General features: G+C 44.8%; 2 protein-coding genes across 2 annotated transcripts; one reads left to right on the top strand and one right to left on the bottom strand.

Annotated features, from left to right (window-relative positions):
* The first annotated feature begins 1,010 nt into the window (after positions 1-1,010).
* On the top strand, positions 1,011-1,985 carry LOC125089447 (olfactory receptor 5-like). The gene has a single exon (XM_047711692.1). The coding sequence runs from the start codon at positions 1,011-1,013 to the stop codon at positions 1,983-1,985; it is 975 nt and encodes a 324-aa protein (XP_047567648.1).
* A 7,013-nt stretch (positions 1,986-8,998) lies between these two features.
* On the bottom strand, positions 8,999-9,943 carry LOC125088601 (olfactory receptor 5-like). The gene has a single exon (XM_047709796.1). The coding sequence runs from the start codon at positions 9,941-9,943 to the stop codon at positions 8,999-9,001; it is 945 nt and encodes a 314-aa protein (XP_047565752.1).
* Between the last annotated feature and the right edge of the window lie 8,073 nt (positions 9,944-18,016).

Below are 18,016 nucleotides of genomic sequence, written 5' to 3'. Positions count from 1 at the left end.
CAGACGGGGTGGAGGGCAGGCTCCCCACTGAGCAGAAAGCCCGATGCGGGGCTTGATCCCAGGACCCCGGGATCATGACCTGAGCCAAAGGCAGAGGCTTAACCCACTGAGCCACCCAGGTACCCCAAAATAAAATATCTTTTAAAAATAAAATTGCACTACAGTATATAGGGGCACATAAGTGATGTTCACACATGTATTTTCTTTCCTTAAAAAAAGAACATGTTTGGGGCACCTGGGTGGCTCAGTGGGTTAAGCCTCTGCCTTCGGCTCAGGTCAGGATCCCAGGGTCCTGGGATCGAGCCCCGCATCGGGCTTTCTGCTCAGCGGGAAGCCTGCCCCTCCTCTCTCTGCCTGCCTCTCTGCCTACTTGTGATCTCTGTCTGTCAAATAAATAAATAAAATCTTTAAAAAAAATGTTTTTAGAAAAAAAAATTGTTTTTAGAAATATTCATGAAGGAAATTACTCATTGGTCTTTCTTAGAAAAACCAGTATTGATGGTACTTTTCTCTAATAAGCAATGGCAAGTTTCCTCCAGAAATTCAACCAGTTAAAAGAGGTATACATCTCAGAACAAAGGAATGTGGTCCTTCCTTTCTTTAGCATAGTACAGGCAACCATTTAGATCCTGGGAAACTTTTCAAGAAGGAAGGAAGGAAGCAGAAAGGAGGAAGAAGGGAAGAAAGGAGGGAAGGAAGAAATCCAATCTAGAAAAGACCACTTAGAGTCATCAAAAGAAAAGAAAGAATGATCAGTGTTCTCACCTCCATTTTACAGACAAGATAACTGAGGCTCACGAAGGTTGTCTTGCCGAACATCACAGATTTGCTAAGCACAGGTGGAAGTTTTCCAATTCTGGTTTTGCAGCGTCCCAGCTCAGCGGTCCCCCTGACAACGTGCGGCCCACAGCACGTGCAGTGGCTCTCGGTGCCCTGATGCTCTTCCTCTTTTACTGTTTTTCTCCTGCCTGGATCACAGGCTCCAATAACCTATTTCTTTCTGCACCCAGATGGAGAGGTCCCTGGAGTCGGGCAACATGACCAGAGTCCAGGAGTTTGTCTTGCTGGGCTTATCCACCAAGCAAGGCATAAGGCTCGGCCTGTTTGCCGTCTTCCTGACCCTCTACGTGCTGACCCTCCTGGAGAACACGCTCATCATCTACCTCGTGTGCAGTCACAGCGAGCTCCGCAAGCCCATGTACTTCTTCCTGGGCAACCTCAGCTGCCTGGAGATGTGCTACGTGTCAGTGACTGTGCCCAGCCTGCTCGTGGGGCTGAGGTCCAGTCCGTGCCATGTGTCTTTCACTGCCTGCATAATTCAGCTTTTTCTATTCATAGCTCTCATTAGTACCAAGTGCGCCCTCCTGGCGTCCATGGCCTATGACCGCTACGTGGCCATCTGCCGCCCACTCCACTACCCCCTGCTCATGAGGCCCCAGGTCTGCCTAGGCTTGGCCATGACTTCATGGCTTGGGGGGCTGCTGGTCTCGGTGGCCAAGACGACATGCATCGCCAGCCTGTCCTACTGTGGTCCCAATGTCCTCAACCACTTCTTCTGTGACGTCTCCCCTCTGCTCAACCTGTCCTGCACCCATGTGGCCCTGACTGAGCTGGTGGACTTCATCTCCGCCATCTTCATCTTCTGTGGGTCGTTACTGGTTGCTCTGGCCTCCTACATGGCCATTGGGAGGACCATACTCCACATGCCGTCCGCAGCCGCCCGCCGCAAAGCCCTCTCCACCTGCGCCTCCCACCTGGTGGTGGTGGGTATCTTCTATGCCGTGGTCCTCTTCATGTACACCCGCCCCAGCCGCATCAGCCCCACGGACCTCAACAAGGTGCTGTCCGTCGTCTACACGATGCTCACGCCCATGTGCAGCCCCGTCATCTACTGCCTGCGGAACAGGGAGGTGCGCGCGGCGCTGCAGAGAACTCTCCACTCACGCTGGGTCCCTTCAGCGAGAACCGACCTTGCCCGCTCCTGATTTGAAGAGAGCAAATGATGGTCACCAGAGGGGAGGTGGCTATGGGGAAGGGTTAAGGAGATGAGGAGGAGAAAGGAGGGCACTCATCAGGATGAGTACCGGGTGATGCATGGAAGTGTTGAATCACTCTGTTGAACACCGGAAACTATTATTACACTGTCCATTCACTATACTGGAATTCAAATAAAAACTTAAAAAAACAATAAAACTATCACAGCCAAATGCACACACACAAGCTCAAAGGCAAAGAGAAACCTGGAAGAAAATATTTGCAACAAAATGGATAAAGATGTTCTTAAAATAAATGAGAAAAATAGGAATACTCCAAGAGAAAAGCAAAAGAAAAATGGTCATGAAGAGGAAGGTTAATCAAGGAAAAACGTGACTGATGGTCTTCTCCAAAAAATGTGCAACCTCTCTAGTAAGTTTAATTCGAGGACAGCAATTTCCTCCATGCCTCCTGAAGAACATTGTGAAAAATACTATCATTCAAAACACATGTACAAGAATGTCTATTGCAAAATAAGCTTTGGAATACATGTTATTTTATTGGAAATTGCTGGAAATAATCCAAATGCCCACCAACAGGATATGATTTAAATATATTACATTGTATCCATACTATGAAATAACAGGGATCCATGGAAGAAATTGAACTAAACCACTGATACCTACAAGATACTATGGTGAGGAGGTGGTCTGTTTTTGAGTTAAAGATGGAAGAAGCAATACATGAATATGTCAAAGTTTTGTGAAACAGTAATGATAAAGACACTAATTACAATAGTTATTCATGCTACCACATACCTAGAAAGGCGTCAGAAAGGGTATATACCAAACGGTTTTTAGGCGTGAAACCACAGGAGGCCCATATTTTCCATGTATGTATTTGAATATCTAGCAGTAAGCTTGTATGACCTTTATAATTGAATAAATAAATGTATTACAGGAGAAAAAAGAAATTCAAAGAATGACCTTCTATGGGATGACTCATCACACTAGCGCATCTGAAATTTATTTTAAACTTATTTTTACTTTTCCCCACATTGTTGAGATATAATTGGGATATAACGTGTAAATTTAAGGTGTACAGTGTGTTGATTTGATCCACTTATCTATCATGCATACTTTAATTTTTAATTTAAGTAGTAAAAATTCGTGTTGACAATACCTCCAGGGGAAGGAGCATGTTCTGCTGTTGTTTGTGACTGTATAGACGGGTGCATTGTAGAAGGGCTGGTTGTTAATAAATACATAAAGTCTTGAGAATCTGAATGCCCTTGGATCCAGCAAGTCCAAGTTGGGAATTTATCTTGAAGGAAAAAATGAAGGAAATGAGCAAAATCTGAACTACAAAGATACCCATTCAGGACTATTTTCCCAAAGATGAATAACCTAATAGTTTGGGGTTTTAAGTAATAAGAAAGGCCAATAAACCTATGGAATGATACTCAACTTGCACCACTACTTTCATTTCTCATGAAAATCAAAGTAACTGCAGATCAAATTTAAAAAAATAATTATTTGAGAAAACCCATTGTTGGTTGAAGGGGGGTGGGGAGAGGCACTCCCTGAGACACTGCAGGACTGTAGATTGAGGCAGTGTCTTTGTAGAACAATTGGCCAATAGTAATCAAAGTTTAAATTCACATATACTTGGATACAGCAATTGCCATTTTATCTTTGTGCTATAGATACTGAGATAGTTATTAATGCTCTTCATCAGTGATTCCAGCCCAGTACCTGCTGGGGACATGTAAGATGGCACTTCTGGGCTCTCGGTGTATGAGTGACGTCATATAAATTCTTCGGGCCAACAAACAATTACGTCACTTACAGGCCAAACCACTGAATTCCTAGTGTGAGACCTCCTGATCTCTCTGTTCTGTCTTGCATGGTGATTCATTAGTTGCGTATAACACCCAGTGCCTATCATAGCATGTGTCCCCCCGGTACCCATCACCTTGTTGCCCCCTCTCCCCACCTCCCTCCCCTGTGAAACCCTGTTCGTTCCCTGGATTCCATAGTCTCTCATGGTTTGTCTTCCGCTCCGATTTCCTCCCTTCAGTTTTCCCTCCCTTCCCCTAATGTCCTCCGTGTTATTCCTTACATTCCACATATGACTGAAACCATATGATAATTGACTCTCTCTGACTGACTTACTTCACTCAGCATAATCTCCTCCAGTCCCATCCATGTCCATGTAACTGGTAGGTATTCATTCTTTCTGATGACTGAGTAATATTCCACTGTATATATGGACCACATCTTCTTTATCCGTTCATCTGTTGAAGGGCATCTTGGTTTCTTCCACAGTTTGGCTATTGTGGACATCGCTGCTATGAACATTGGGGTGCATGTGCTCCTTCTTTTCACTACATCTGTATCTTTGGGGTAAATCCCTAGTAGTGCAAGTGCTGGGTCATAGGGTAGCTCTATTTTTAACATCTTGAGGAACCCCTATACTGTTTTCCAGAGTGGCTCTACCAGCTTGCATTCCCACCAACAGTGTAAGAGGGTTCCCCTTTCTCCACATCCTCGCCAACACTTGTGTTTCCTGTTTTGTTAATTTTTGCCATTCTAACTGGTGTGAGGTGGGATCTCATTGTGGTTTTAATTTGAATCTCCCTGATGGTTAGTGATATTGAGCATTTTTTCATGTGTCTGTTAGCCATTTGTATATCTTCTTTGGAGGACTGTCTGTTCATGTCTTCTGCCCATATTTTGACCAGTTTATTTGTTTTTTGAGTGTTGACTTGGAGAATTTCTTTATAGATCTTGGATACCAACCCTTTATCTGTAGTATCATCTGCAAATATCTTCTCCCATTCTGTAGGTTGCCTCTTAGTTTCATTGACTGTTTCCTTTGCTGTGCAGAAGCTTTTTATCTTGATGAAGTCCCAAAAGTTCATTTTTGCCTTTGTTTCCCTTGCCTTTGGAGACATGTCTTGAAAACCTTTAAAATGGCCATGGAAATTCTCTGTATGCCTGCGTCACACAGGCATTGCTAAGTGACAGAAGTAGTATGTTAAGTAATATGATCTGTGAAATGAGACGATTTAGTTCAAATAGTTTGGAAAATATGTAGTATCAGTTGATACAACTTCCTCCCTCCCTTTAGCTGATGCAAACCACTCTGTAACTTTTACCTCATGTGATAAATCAGTCAGTGTGGGGTAGGTAGATGACTATTTCCAATTAACGATGAGGAAGCCAACATTCAGAGAATTGTGGTAAGTGGCTCAAGGTCACACAGGCAGCAGCTGTAATGACACAACTTCTTTTGTGCCCATCTGACTCAGGTACCTTGTGGTCCTGGATGCTCATGATCTTGGCTTGCCTGGAGAATTGAGCCTCCTTAGCTAGGGATGGGCACCAGATCTCTGCTCCCTAAAAGGATACCATGCAGTGTCTTTCTGTGTCTAGCTGATTTTACTCACCATAATGTTCTCCAGGTTCATCATGTTGTTGCAAATGGCAAGAATCCCCTGCTTTTGGCGGGGGGGGGGGCTAAACAATATTCCATTGTACATATATGTCACATTTTCTTTATCCCTTCATCTGTCAGTGGACATTTAGTTTTTTCCACATCTTGGCTCGTGTGAATAATGCTACAATGAATGTGGGAATGCAGATTTCTCTTTAAGATCCTAGTTTAAAAGTCATGTATGTTAATATGTACGGCCTTTTACATATCAACTGTACCTCAATTAAATGGTTTTAAAAATCTCTTGATGCTAATTTACTTATATAAAATACAAATAATAGAATTATTTCAGGTATATTATATGATTTTCTCACAATTCCTCTACTCACTGCCCTTATCATGACTACTCTGGATAAAACACACTTCCCTGATCCCAATGACTTTTGCATGACCATATAATTCATTTTGGCTAGTGGAATGTGGATCAGATTGAGAGTTCTGAGCTGATGCCTGAAGAAGCATTACCTGGGGCACCTGGGTGGCTCAGTCAGTTAAGCGGCTGACTCTTGGTTTCATCTCAGGTCATGATCTCAGGGTCCTGGCATTGAACCCTGTGTGGGGCTCTGCACTCAGTGGGGACTCTGAGCTTTTGGATTCTCTCTCTCCCTGTCTCTCTGCCCCTTACCCTGCTCATGCTCTCTAATATGTGTGTGTGTGTGTGTGTGTATACACTCTCTCTCTCTCTCTCTCTCTCTCTCTCTATATATATATATATATATATATATATTTTTTTTTTTTTTAAAGAAGCACTAACTGTGTCTACTGCCTTCTTGCTTCTTGGCTTGAAAAGAGCATATCCTACCTCTGTGATAGCAAACAAGTGGAACAGAACTAAACCTGGCCCAAAGCCTGAAGCAGAACACCACCAGTCAGCCACAGATCCACAATCCAAGGGGGGAAAATGTGTGCTATTGAAGCCACTGAACATTGCTCTGGATTGTTGTTACACAGCAGTATTGTAGCAATAGCTGACTAATACAGCATCATATCAGTTAGGTGATCAGCAAAAAAATAGTTGCTTAAGCAAGATGGAACTAATTTCTCATCAATGTCACAGCATTATTTTGGGGTTGATAAGACAGTCCAAAATGTCAAAGAACCTGAGTCCCCCTATCTCTTGCTCTACCATTCTCAGCACGAAGCTTCCAGGTCAGGATCCAAGACAGCAGCTCCAGTTCCAGCTGCCATGTCTGTATTCCAATCAGAAGAGAAGGAGAGCAAAGGAAGTAGTACAAGGAAAGTGTCTTTCCTCTAAAGAACATAACGTAAAACTTTGTCCAATGCATACTCATATGACCCCATGTAAGGACAAGAGAGGAGCTGGGAAACATTGTTTTCTGGGTGGCTGTGTTTGCAGCTGAGATCTGGTGGCTCTACTACTAAAAGCAGAAGGAAGGACTGAGGTTGGGAGATGACAACACTCTCTGTCACACATACCTCCCTCACAGTGTGGCTGTAAGGCTTAAAATGCAACTGATCTGTATATGGGGTTTTGCATAGGGTCTGGAATTAAGCAAATTCCCTACAAGCATCAGGTATTATAATAGTTATGAATTTTGAAAGGATGGAGAGCATGAAGACTTTGTCTTTCTTCAAGGAATTGTTCACTTATTTATTGGACCAAATTCACTGAGCAGTTAACACATACCAGGTCTTTTTCTGAGCGCTGGCATCACCGAATGAGAGCTATGGGGTCCTGATTTTATAGCGCTCCGTTTGTGGTCTGTATGTGTGAAGTGAGAGCCACAGAAAAATGGAAAGAGGAGAGACGCATTCGTGCCTCAGTATCAGGGCCATTAGGGAGCACTCCATAACAAAGGGGCCCGGAAGCCAGACCTTCAAGGTGTTAGCATGCAAAGGGAGGACAAGGAAGATCATGGCATTTGGATTGAACAGCCCAAAGGCATAGATGTGACAGACTTGAAATGTCTGAGTAATGTTGAGTCTAGTGTGGCTGAAACAGGGACAGAATGGGATCTCGAATTCCTGGGTAAGGAGGTTCAGCTCTGTCTTATGGCCACAAGAGACAGAGATTAAAGTGACTTTTTCATTGAAAAATACATTTTTATGACAAAAGCCATGCATCCTGGCCACACAAAAAAAAAAAATCGACAAAATACAACACAATGAAAATGAAAGCAAAGCCCTCCCAACATCTCTCACATAGTGGCAATTACCATAAACATTTGTATAGAATGGATTTTCACATTCTCTTCTATATCCCTATGTACACACACTGCATTTAGACATTAGAATGTAGTTATGTGGTAACCCGAATTTTCCACATCATAATGTGTGATTGACATTGGTCATGGCAGTAAGTGTGCTTACAGGAGTTATTTTTCATGACACTCTAAGACTCCATTGTGTGGCTGTGCTGTAATTTATTTTGACTACTCCTGCATTGCCAAATATAATTTTCTCCCAATAGTTACCAATTAAGAGCACATGGAGTGGTGCCTGGTGGCTCCGTGGGTCGAGCATCTGATTCTTGATCTCAGCTCAGGTGTTGATCTCAGGGTGGTGAGTTCAAGCCCTGCCTTGGGTTCCACACCAGGCAAGGAGCCTACTTTTAAAAAATCAATATAAAAAAGCAAAAGCACAAAATTCATTGCTGCAAGCATCCTAACTTACATTCTTGGCAAAAGCTTCTTAACAGGTATGCTGTCAAAGCCCACGCACATTCAAGATTTCGATGCATGGGGCGCCTGGGTGGCTCAGTGGGTTAAACCCTCTGCCTTCAGCTCAGGTCATGATCCCAGAGTCCTGGGATCAAGCCCCGCATCAGGCTCTCTGCTCAGCAGAGAGCCTGCTTCCCTCTCTCTCTCTGCCTGCCTCTCTGCCTACCTGTGATCTCTGTCTGTCAAATAAACAAATAAAATCTTTAAAAAAAAAAAAGATTTTGATGCATATTGTCAAATTGGCCTCCAGAAGCATTGTACCAATTTCAGTTAGTAACTTGTATTAATCTTGAAATTTGCAGAAAGTGGTTTTACTCTTTGAGAATTCTTGTCTTTAAATTTTAAAAATTTAAAGATTTGTTGGGGCACCTGGCTGGCTCAGTCAGTAGAGTATGCAACTCTTATTTTAATTTCTTTTTTTAAACAATTTTTTAATTATGTTAAGCTAGTCACCGTAGAGTACATCATTAGTTTTTGATGTAGTGTTCCATAGTTCATTGTTTGTGTTACCATCCAGTGCTCCATGCAATCCGTGCCCTCCTTAATAACCTTCGGATAGCAGCGATGTCCACAATTGCCAAACTGTGGAAGGAGCCAAGATGTCCTTCAACAGATGAATGGATAAAGAAGATGTGGTCCATATATACAATGGAATATTACTCAGGCATCAGAAAGGATGAACACCCAACATTTACATCAATATGATGGGCACACAACCTTGCGAATATACTAAAATCCACTGAACTGCACGTTTTAAAAGGTTAAGTATATGAGATGTGAATTATATCTCAATAAAAATGAAAAGTATTGATAACCTGAGATCTCCCCATGGCCTGTTCAGCTGGTCAGCTTCGGGACCTGTGTAGGGTTCTACGGAACGCCGTGTGCACCTCCCTGTTCCGCAGGCAGTAGATGACGGGGTTGCACATGGGCGTGAACACTGTGTAGACGACGGACAGCACCTTGTTGAGGTCCATGGCTTCTATGCGGCTGGGACGGGCATAGATGAAGAGAGTGGCTGAGTAGAAGATGCCCACTACCACCAGGTGGGAGGCACAGGTGGAGAGGGCTTTGTGCCGGGCAGCGGCTGACGGCATGCCGAGCACGGCCCTCCCGATGGCCACATAGGTGGCTATGGCCACAAGGAGGGAACCCCAGAGGATGACGATGGCAGAGATGAAGTCCACCAGCTCGGTCAGGGCCACATGAGTGCAGGACAGGTTGAGCAGAGGGGAGACGTCACAGAAGAAGTGGTTGAGGACGTTGGGACCACAGTAGGGCAGGCTGGCGATGCAAGACGTCTTGACCACCGAGACCAGCAGCCCCCCAAGCCATGAAGTCATGGCCAAACCCAGGCAGACCTGGGGCCTCATGAGCAGGGGGTAGTGGAGTGGGTGGCAGATGGCCACGTAGCGGTCATAGGCCATGGACGCCAGGAGGGTGCACTCCGTGCAGATGAGGGAGATGAAGAAGAAGAGCTGGGTCATGCAAGCTGTGAAGGGCACATGGCAGGGTCCGGTCCGCAGCCCCACGAGCAGGCTGGGCACAGTCACTGACACGTAGCACATCTCCAGGCAGCTGAGGTTGCCCAGGAAGAAGTACATGGGCTTGCGGAGCTCACTGTGACTGCACACGAGGTAGATGATGAGCGTGTTCTCCAGGAGGGTCAGCACGTAGAGGGTCAGGAAGACGGCAAACAGGACATCCCTTATGTCTGCCCTGGTGGATAAGCCCAGCAAGACAAACTCCTGGACTCTGGTCATGTTGCCCGCCTCCAGAGACCTCTCCATCTGAGTGAAGAAAGAAATAGGTAGGTGGAGCCTGTGATCCAGGCAGGAGAAAAACAGTAAAAGAGGAAGAGCATCAGGGGCACCGAGAGCCACTGCACGTGCCGTAGGCTGACCATTGTCAGGAGGACTGCTGAGCTGGGAAGTTGCAAAACCAGAATCAAAAAACTTCCACAGTTTTGCTTAGCAAATCTGTGATGTTCAGCAAAACAACCTTTGTGAGCCTCAGTTATCTTGTCTGTAAAATGGAGGCGAGAGCTCTGATCATTCTTTCTTTTCTTTTGATGATTTTTTTAAAGATTTTATTTATTTATTTGACAGAGGGAGAGAGATCACAAGTAGGCAGAGCAGCAGGCAGAGAGAGAGGGGGAAGCAGGCTCCCCGCTGAGCAGAGAGCCCGATGTGGGGCTCGATCCCTGGGCCCTGAGATCATGACCTGGGCTGAAGGCAGAAGCTTAACCCACTGAGCCACCCAGTCGCCCCTCTTTTGATGATTTTAAGTGGTCTTTTCTAGGTTGGATTTCTTTCTTTCAAGGTCCACATTGAGTGTAGAGATCTCTTCAATAAATAAACTTTAAATTTTTTTTAAAAAATAAAATATAAAAGTCTAATCATCAAAAAAAAATTTGATCACCAGAAAACAATGAGAAGTCACAAACTGGAAAAATATTTCTGCGATACCAATGAGTAATAAGGATCCCTATGTAGGATATATGAAGAAATCGGTCAATTCACATGCAAAATAGCTTATTTCCACTGAAAATTGGGGGAAAAGTCCTGAAAGTATACCTCATCAAAGAATAATTCATCACTCAAACCATGGAAAAATGCTCATCTCATCAGGAGCCCAAGAAATGGAAATTAAAACCAAAATTAGATACCCCTTCACATCCACAGAATTGGCACAAACATAAATGTCTGAAAATTTTAAGTTTAATAATGAGAACTTTCGTACACAATTGCTGGGAGTCTGAATTGTATGCTCACTTCAGAAAACAATTTGGCATCAGGTAGTACGTTTTAAGATGTTACTATGTCCCAGAAATTGTATGTCCAAGCACATATCTGGAGTTCAGTGCTGTTCACAGCAACACTGCTTTACTAGCAAAAAGGAAAAAAGGAGACTGCACACATCCCAAGTGTCCAGTAGTAGAATTGATAAATAAATTATGATCTTGTTATATAATGGAATACTATTCTACAAATAAATGAGTGAATCAGAACCACATCAATATTATGAATAAATCAATCTCAGAAGTGTTGTATTGAACCAAAAAGGAAAAGTTACATAAGTGTGCAAACACTCATAATTCCTTTTACATAGCAGTCAAACTGCGCAACAATTTTTAAGAAATACATTGTTTAGGGATGCAAAGTCATGTGGCAAAATAAAATAGGAGAATAACGAGCCCAAAATTCGGGAAGGATACATCTTACTAGGGAGGAGTGGTCTAGGAAGAGCACACAGGGGTTTCAAAGATGAACAGTCATGTTCTTACAATAGCTAGTGTGAGCTGGCCGGTTAGCTCAGTTGGTTAGAGCGTGGTGCTGATAGCTAATGTGTACAAGGGAGTCATCATGTCTTTATTTTACTTTATTATTTTATTCTTTAGGTAAATTCCAATATAGTTAACATACAGTGTAATATTAGCTTCAGGTGTTCAATATGGTGGTTTGTGGAAGCAGCCCAAGTGTCCATCAACTGATGGATGAATAAAGATGTGGTGTATATACACAAAGGAATATTACGCAGCCATAAAAAAGAAAGAAATCTTGCCATTTGCAACAACATGGAGGGAAAAAGAAGGTATAATGCTAAGTGAAATAAGTCTGTCAGAGAAAGACAAAAGCAGCAATGCTGGTGCTTATAGGTCTTTTCAGACCAGCTTCAGACTGGGGTGGATGTTCTTAGCTCTGAACAAGGCCACCTGGCCTGTTGGGCTGTTCTTGGTCCTGAACGAGGGCTGAGCAGCTAAAAGGGCGGGCAGGGTCCCTGTCCTTGGTTCTGAAAATGAATTGCTGCTACAGCCTTTGGCCATGGCCTCCTCTTCTCTACTGGACTTCTTCTCTGTCCGCTCTGCAGTACCCTGGTCCTGCTTTGGCCCGCCTCTCCCTTCTAGCTGTTCCAACATTACCCTCACTTCGTCTTGAAGGCTGCTTGAGGCTCTCTTGCCTCTCTGATGACATTAGAAGCTCTAGAATGCCCTTGATTAATGTTCTGAAGAATGGGGACGTATACCAGGGAAGGAGCTGGGCTCCCGGGGATGATTCAAACATTTCCGGCACACTGCACGCACATTTGTCACACCTCGGTTGCACCAAGGGTCTGAGAGTTCCTTATGGCTGACCCGGTTCTCACCCCTGCAGAGAAGTATATGACCAGCAGCTTGCTCGCTGTGTAACCATGAGCTAGATACTTAATCTCTCTCAGCCGGAGTTAACTACACTGACAATGGTAACAATATTTCCATCAGGAATGAAGAAGATACTGTGTGAACACGGCTTTCATTTCTTCCCTGCACTCTATGTGCACAAGATCCACACGCAGGAAAATGGAGTGCAGTCACTCACATTCACGCTATTACCCATCGCGATGGCACGTGCACGCACGCACACACACGTAAAACAGAAATCTATCAAAGAACACTTATCTTTATCCTATGTGATTCCCTTTGATATTTCCTCTCATGTTCTGTGCCATGGGATTTTTTTGAAGATTTTATTTTTTCAAAGTAATCTCTACACCCAACACAGGGTGCGAGCTCACACACCTGAGACCAGGAGTCACACGCTCCATGGACCAACAGCTAGGTGTGCCACGCCGTGTGGTCTTTACTGCCAGTACTGACCTGATGCATTTCCTTTAGAAGCCTCAGATTAAAATATCCTGTCATTCGGGTTAAGAGAAGGGTTTGGGGATCAGACAGAAACTGGTTCCAGCCCGGGCTCGGTCCCTGCCCTAGACCAGGGCTCTGACTCTTTGCCCTCGTGTCTTTTGTCTGCAGTTGGGACCATCTACACTGTCCCGGGCTCTGAATCTCGGGGAGTCTCCATGGGACCAGCAGTGCCGAGCACCCCACGGGTGACTGGTAGGAGGGAGAACTTTTCTGCTCTTCTCGTTTTTTCGTTCCCAAATCAAGTGATCGTGTTTTCTTACCTCTTACCTAGGATGACGCAGGTCCTGCTTTTCTTTTCTAAAGGAGACTCTGGGGAGCAAAGACACTCAGCTTCTACCCCTGGACTTGAGTGAAGACACCAGTGACTTGAAGAGTTGGCCCGTCAATTCAAGGACGCCAGAAAGGTTTGGGAGAAGCTGTCTCTGGTCCTGAGCGATGGCTTCACCTGCCTCTCTCCATGTTGGCACCCATGTGTTCTCTGAGCTGGGGCCAGGAGAACTCTGTCCTTCCAGCCAGCTGCAAGCAGAAGGAACAGTTTAAATCCAACAGATGGACCCAAGGGGGCTGTCCTGATCTCTGTGGATTTAGAGAGAAGATGGAAGAGAAAACTTTTCATGAATTGTGTGGGGGCTTGGGAGGGCGGCTCGCCGCTGAGGGTGGCTCCAAGTCCGTTCTCACGCAGATGGAGCCCATAATAGATGCGAGGATTTGTGCAGGATGCTGGCATGGCAGTGCTGAATGAGACGCAATTCCTGCTCTCAAGCTGCTCCCAGGAGTCTGAGATAATGACCCCGAAACTGACACATACACATATCACAGCGAGAGATGAGCAGCCCTTGGGTGTTCAGAGTCGGGAACCTGGAGATTTGGAACTGCGTGCAGGAGGGAGGTCTGAGCTCAGTCTCTCAGAAGTGTTACAAGATCACCTCTGCTTGAAACAGGACAAGAAACGGAGAGACAGAACATTCTTCCAGCTCACAGAGAAAGTCGAAATAGCCTTTCTCCACAGCCGGCTGGATATCTTAGCTGCGGAGTTAGCATTTACTCTAGGCGTCCTATGCCTGAAACACACCTTTTCCTCTCTAGGCTATGGACACCCACGAACAGGTCTCTCCCTTCCTGGAATGCCCAACGCAAAACTGGAGAGAGAACTCTCAAATTCAATTTTACCCTTTTCTTTTCTCCGTTTGTGTGATCAGATGACATAGTCAGATTTAAAAGTAATGCGCCCGTAGCTGTAACACAGCGTTCTTTCAGGAGCCGTAAAACTATTGGTCTGTCATATGCTGCAGTCAACAAACACCACAAAATACCACTGAGCTAATGTGTGACCACATTCTCTCCACTATGTCCTCTGCTCCTCCCATCCTTTAAGGGAATGACGATTAAAATACTTTAACTACTTGTGCACGTACTTGCAGAGCTTTATCCTAGACACACAAGCACCACACGATGCATTTCACACGTCTATGCCCATGTCGGCCCTTCTGTCCAGACTGTCCTTTCCTTCCCCTCCAAATGAAATCCAACTCGTCTCTCAAACTCATGTTCACCTGCTTAGAGAAGCTCTCACCCACTTGTCCTGTTCCAGACACCAGGAATTAACCCTTTCCTCCCCGCTGAGGGAGAAGCGTGCTAAGGTAAACATGGCTTGATCCCTAGCAGGTATCCAGGAATTTGAAGGAATGCCTGGGCTCCATCTCCAGCGTTGGGGAGATGTCCTGGAACGTGGAGCGTGAGAATCTGAATCTGAATTCCTGATCTATCATCCGGAGGTTGTGTGACTCGGACCTCCTCGAGTCTCCGCGTCCCCCTCTATGAAACAGGGAGGATGATGGTGCCCTGGAAGAGTTCTCGTGAAGATTAAGCTCGTCAGTGCCCATGGAGCACCTATGATGGTTCCTAGCACGTATTAGGTGCTCAGGAAGTGGTAGTTATTGATTGTGTTCTTGATACCTGTCAGATGGAGATCACATGCCCTTCTCAGAGAGGATCTAAAGTTACATCAATACAGATGTATACAGATCTAGCCCCGTAATGGACACACAACAGTCAATTTATGTTAAGTCTTTCCCTAAAGTCTAGAACCTGCTTAGCTCCTGACACTAATATGGCTCTTCTTGGCTTTATTATCAGTCCTTCCTTGCTTTTTCTTGTACCACTAAAATGTGATCTCACGCAGAGAAGAGACTCTTATTTCTGTATTCTTGGCAATGAGATGTTTGTTGATTTGGGGGTTGGGGGAGGCTAATATCCGGCCCCTGCCCTGACGATGTTTTTCTTAAAGGCAATTGCCTTAACTTTGGAATACTTGACCATGGAACATTAGGGATGTGTGGTCAGAGGGAATGCTGGAGGGAAGAAGGAAAGTCTGGAACGGGGCTGGCCCGTAATGGACCCTAATGTATTTCCCAGTCCTGTATTAGGGGATATTTGTAGAGCTGTCCAGTTTCTGCTAGTGCAAACCTTGCTTCCATAGATATCCTGGCATGCTCATTCTGCCCCCACGCAGAAACAGATCTGTAATATACAATTAGGAATTCGGACTGCTGGTCAATGTACATTCAACATCTTTATCCACGTTACAAAATTACTATCCTCAAGAAATTAAAATTTGAGCTTCCCTATGACCCTGCCATTGCACTACTGGGTATTTACCCCAAAGATACAGATGGAGTGAAAAGAAGGGCCATCTGTACCCCAATGTTTATAGCAGCAATGGCCACGGTGGCCAAACTGTGGAAAGAACCAAGATGCCCTTCAACGGACGAATGGATAAGGAAGATGTGGTCCATATACACGATGGAGTATTATGCCTCCATCAGAAAGGATGCATACCCAACTTTTGTAGCAACATGGACGGGACTGGAAGAGATTATGCTGAGCGAAGTAAGTCAAGAAGAGAGAGTCAGGTATCATTGGTTTCACTTACTTGTGGAGCATAAGGAATGGCACGGAGGACATTAGGAGATGGAGAGGAGAAGGGAGTTGAGGGAAATTGGAAGGGGAGGTGAACCATGAGAGACTATGGACTCTGAAAAACAATCTGAGGGTTTTGAAGGGGCGCGGATGGGAGGTTGGGGGAACCAGGTGGTGGTTATTGGAGAGGGCACGGATTGCATGGAGCACTGGGCGTGATGCAAAAATAATGAATACTGTTATGCTGAAAAAATAAAAAATTAAAAAAAATCTTTAAGAAAATAAAAATAAAATAAAAATATTTATTCTCCCCCAAAAAATTACTATCTGAAAAGTAAATTTTCACTTCCATCAAAGACATCTGAGAATGCACGTTTTATACCCCTTCAATCACACTCATTCTCTTAAATGGTCTCCATTTTTCAGACCTCACGGATGAGAAACGACACTATTCTTTCTGTGCTCATTTGTGTGTCTAGCAGTGATGGGGCAGAATCAGGAGCGTGCCGCTAAACTGCATCTCCCAGCATCCCCTGCACATCGGTATGACCATGTGACTCATTCCTGGCCAATGACGTGTGGGCAGCAGCGACACCTATAACTGCCAGACCTGGCCCTGCAGACTCGGGTGATGCCTCCTTCTCATTGCCTCTCCCTCTCTCTTTCCCTGCCTGTCTACAGATCAGAGTTTCAGTGGGGAGCCCCAAGGCTCTGGAGGATAATGGGGGCTATAAGGAAAGACTCTGGGTCCCTGGGCAGCTGCAGGAGGGAGGGCACCCCTTGGCAAGCTGCACGGAGTCATGGCACAGGAGAGACATAAACCAGCATGCCCCTGCTCCAGAGTCCGATGAGCTGCACACAGGGTAACTGGAGAGCACAGCACCTCTAGGCTATGCCCCGGGTGTGTCCAAGTGGACCAGAAGCAGCCCCATGGGAACCCACTCAGCCCTTGTGGGTCTGCACGAGTGTCCGTCTCTCTTCTTGGACTGTGTGTAGTTTACACACTGAGCCCTGGGAGCTGCAGATGCACGAGTGCTGAGTGGGTTCCCATGGGCTTGCAGCTCCCAGGGCTCGGTGTGTAAACTACACATGGTCCAAGAAGAGGGACGGAACAGGTATAGAAATTGGAAAAGAGAAGGAAAAGCATTACTATTTGCAGGTAACCTGTCTATTTTCACAGAAAATCCTAAGGAATCTATGGAGCACACAATAGAGCTAGTATCTGAGATTAGGAAGATTGTAGGATACAGGACAAGTGCACAGAAACCAGTTTTGTTTCTAAATGCTAGATGCAGTGATGGGAAAATAAAATTTACAGAACAAGTATACGAAAGTATTGAAAACATTAAATACACCGAAATAAATTGACAGAAATACCCACGTGACCTCCACAGTAAGAAATCTGAAGCATTGCTGACAGGACAGCTAAAGGTTCAAAGTGCTAAATATGGGAGCCACCTCAGAGTCCCCCACAGATGAATGAACACGGACATATGTGGTGTTTATGTGTACACACACACATGTGCTCGCATACACACTGGAATGTTACAGAGACATTAGAAAAGATGAGATCATGTCAGCGTAGATGGGTCTGGAGGGGACTAGGCACAGTGAAAGAAGTCAGACAGAGAAAGACAAATACCATATGACTTCACCCCTGTGTGGCATCTAAGAAATAAAAAGGATAAATAAACAATCAAAAAGCGGAATCAGACCTGCAAACCCAGAGAACAAATTGATGGTTCCCAGAGGGAAGGGGTGGGGGATGGGCTAACTGGGTGAAGGGGAGCGGGAGGCACAGGCTTCTGGTGATGGAATGGATACATAACAGGGGTGAAAGGTACAGCATGGGGAATATGGTCAGTGATATGGGAATCGGTTGTACAGGGACAGGTGGCAGCTACACTTGTGGTGAGCATAGCATAGTGTTTGAACTTGTGGAGTCACCCTGTTGTACACCTGAAACTAATGAAACATGGGTCAGCCACACACAACAAAAATTGTAAGTGCTACGTAAATGGAAAGGTGTGCCATATTTATGATCTGAAAGACTTGATGTTGTCAAAAAATGTCAATTCTCCTCAAAAGGATCTCTAGACTCAAAGAAGTCATCTTTATAATTTAAGGGGGCATTTTTATAGAAATAAATAGTTGTCTAAAGTTTGTATGGTAATGTAAAGAACCTAGAAGAACCAAAACTATCTTGAAAAAGAACTAAGTGGGAGGACTTAAAATTCCTGACAGTAATTCTTGCAATAAC

This window comes from Lutra lutra, chromosome 17, assembly GCF_902655055.1.
Source record: "Lutra lutra chromosome 17, mLutLut1.2, whole genome shotgun sequence".
In the NCBI taxonomy this organism is placed as follows: domain Eukaryota; kingdom Metazoa; phylum Chordata; class Mammalia; order Carnivora; family Mustelidae; genus Lutra; species Lutra lutra.
The sequence above is the reverse complement of the archived record's forward strand: the minus strand, read 5'-3'. Positions and strand labels throughout refer to the sequence as shown.

What these genes read in the sequence shown, in the direction of transcription:
- LOC125089447 (XM_047711692.1), top strand. Translation starts at nt 1,011, where the DNA reads ATGGAGAGGTCCCTGGAGTCGGGCAACATGACCAGAGTCCAGGAGTTT.
- LOC125088601 (XM_047709796.1), bottom strand. Translation starts at nt 9,943, where the DNA reads ATGGAGAGGTCTCTGGAGGCGGGCAACATGACCAGAGTCCAGGAGTTT.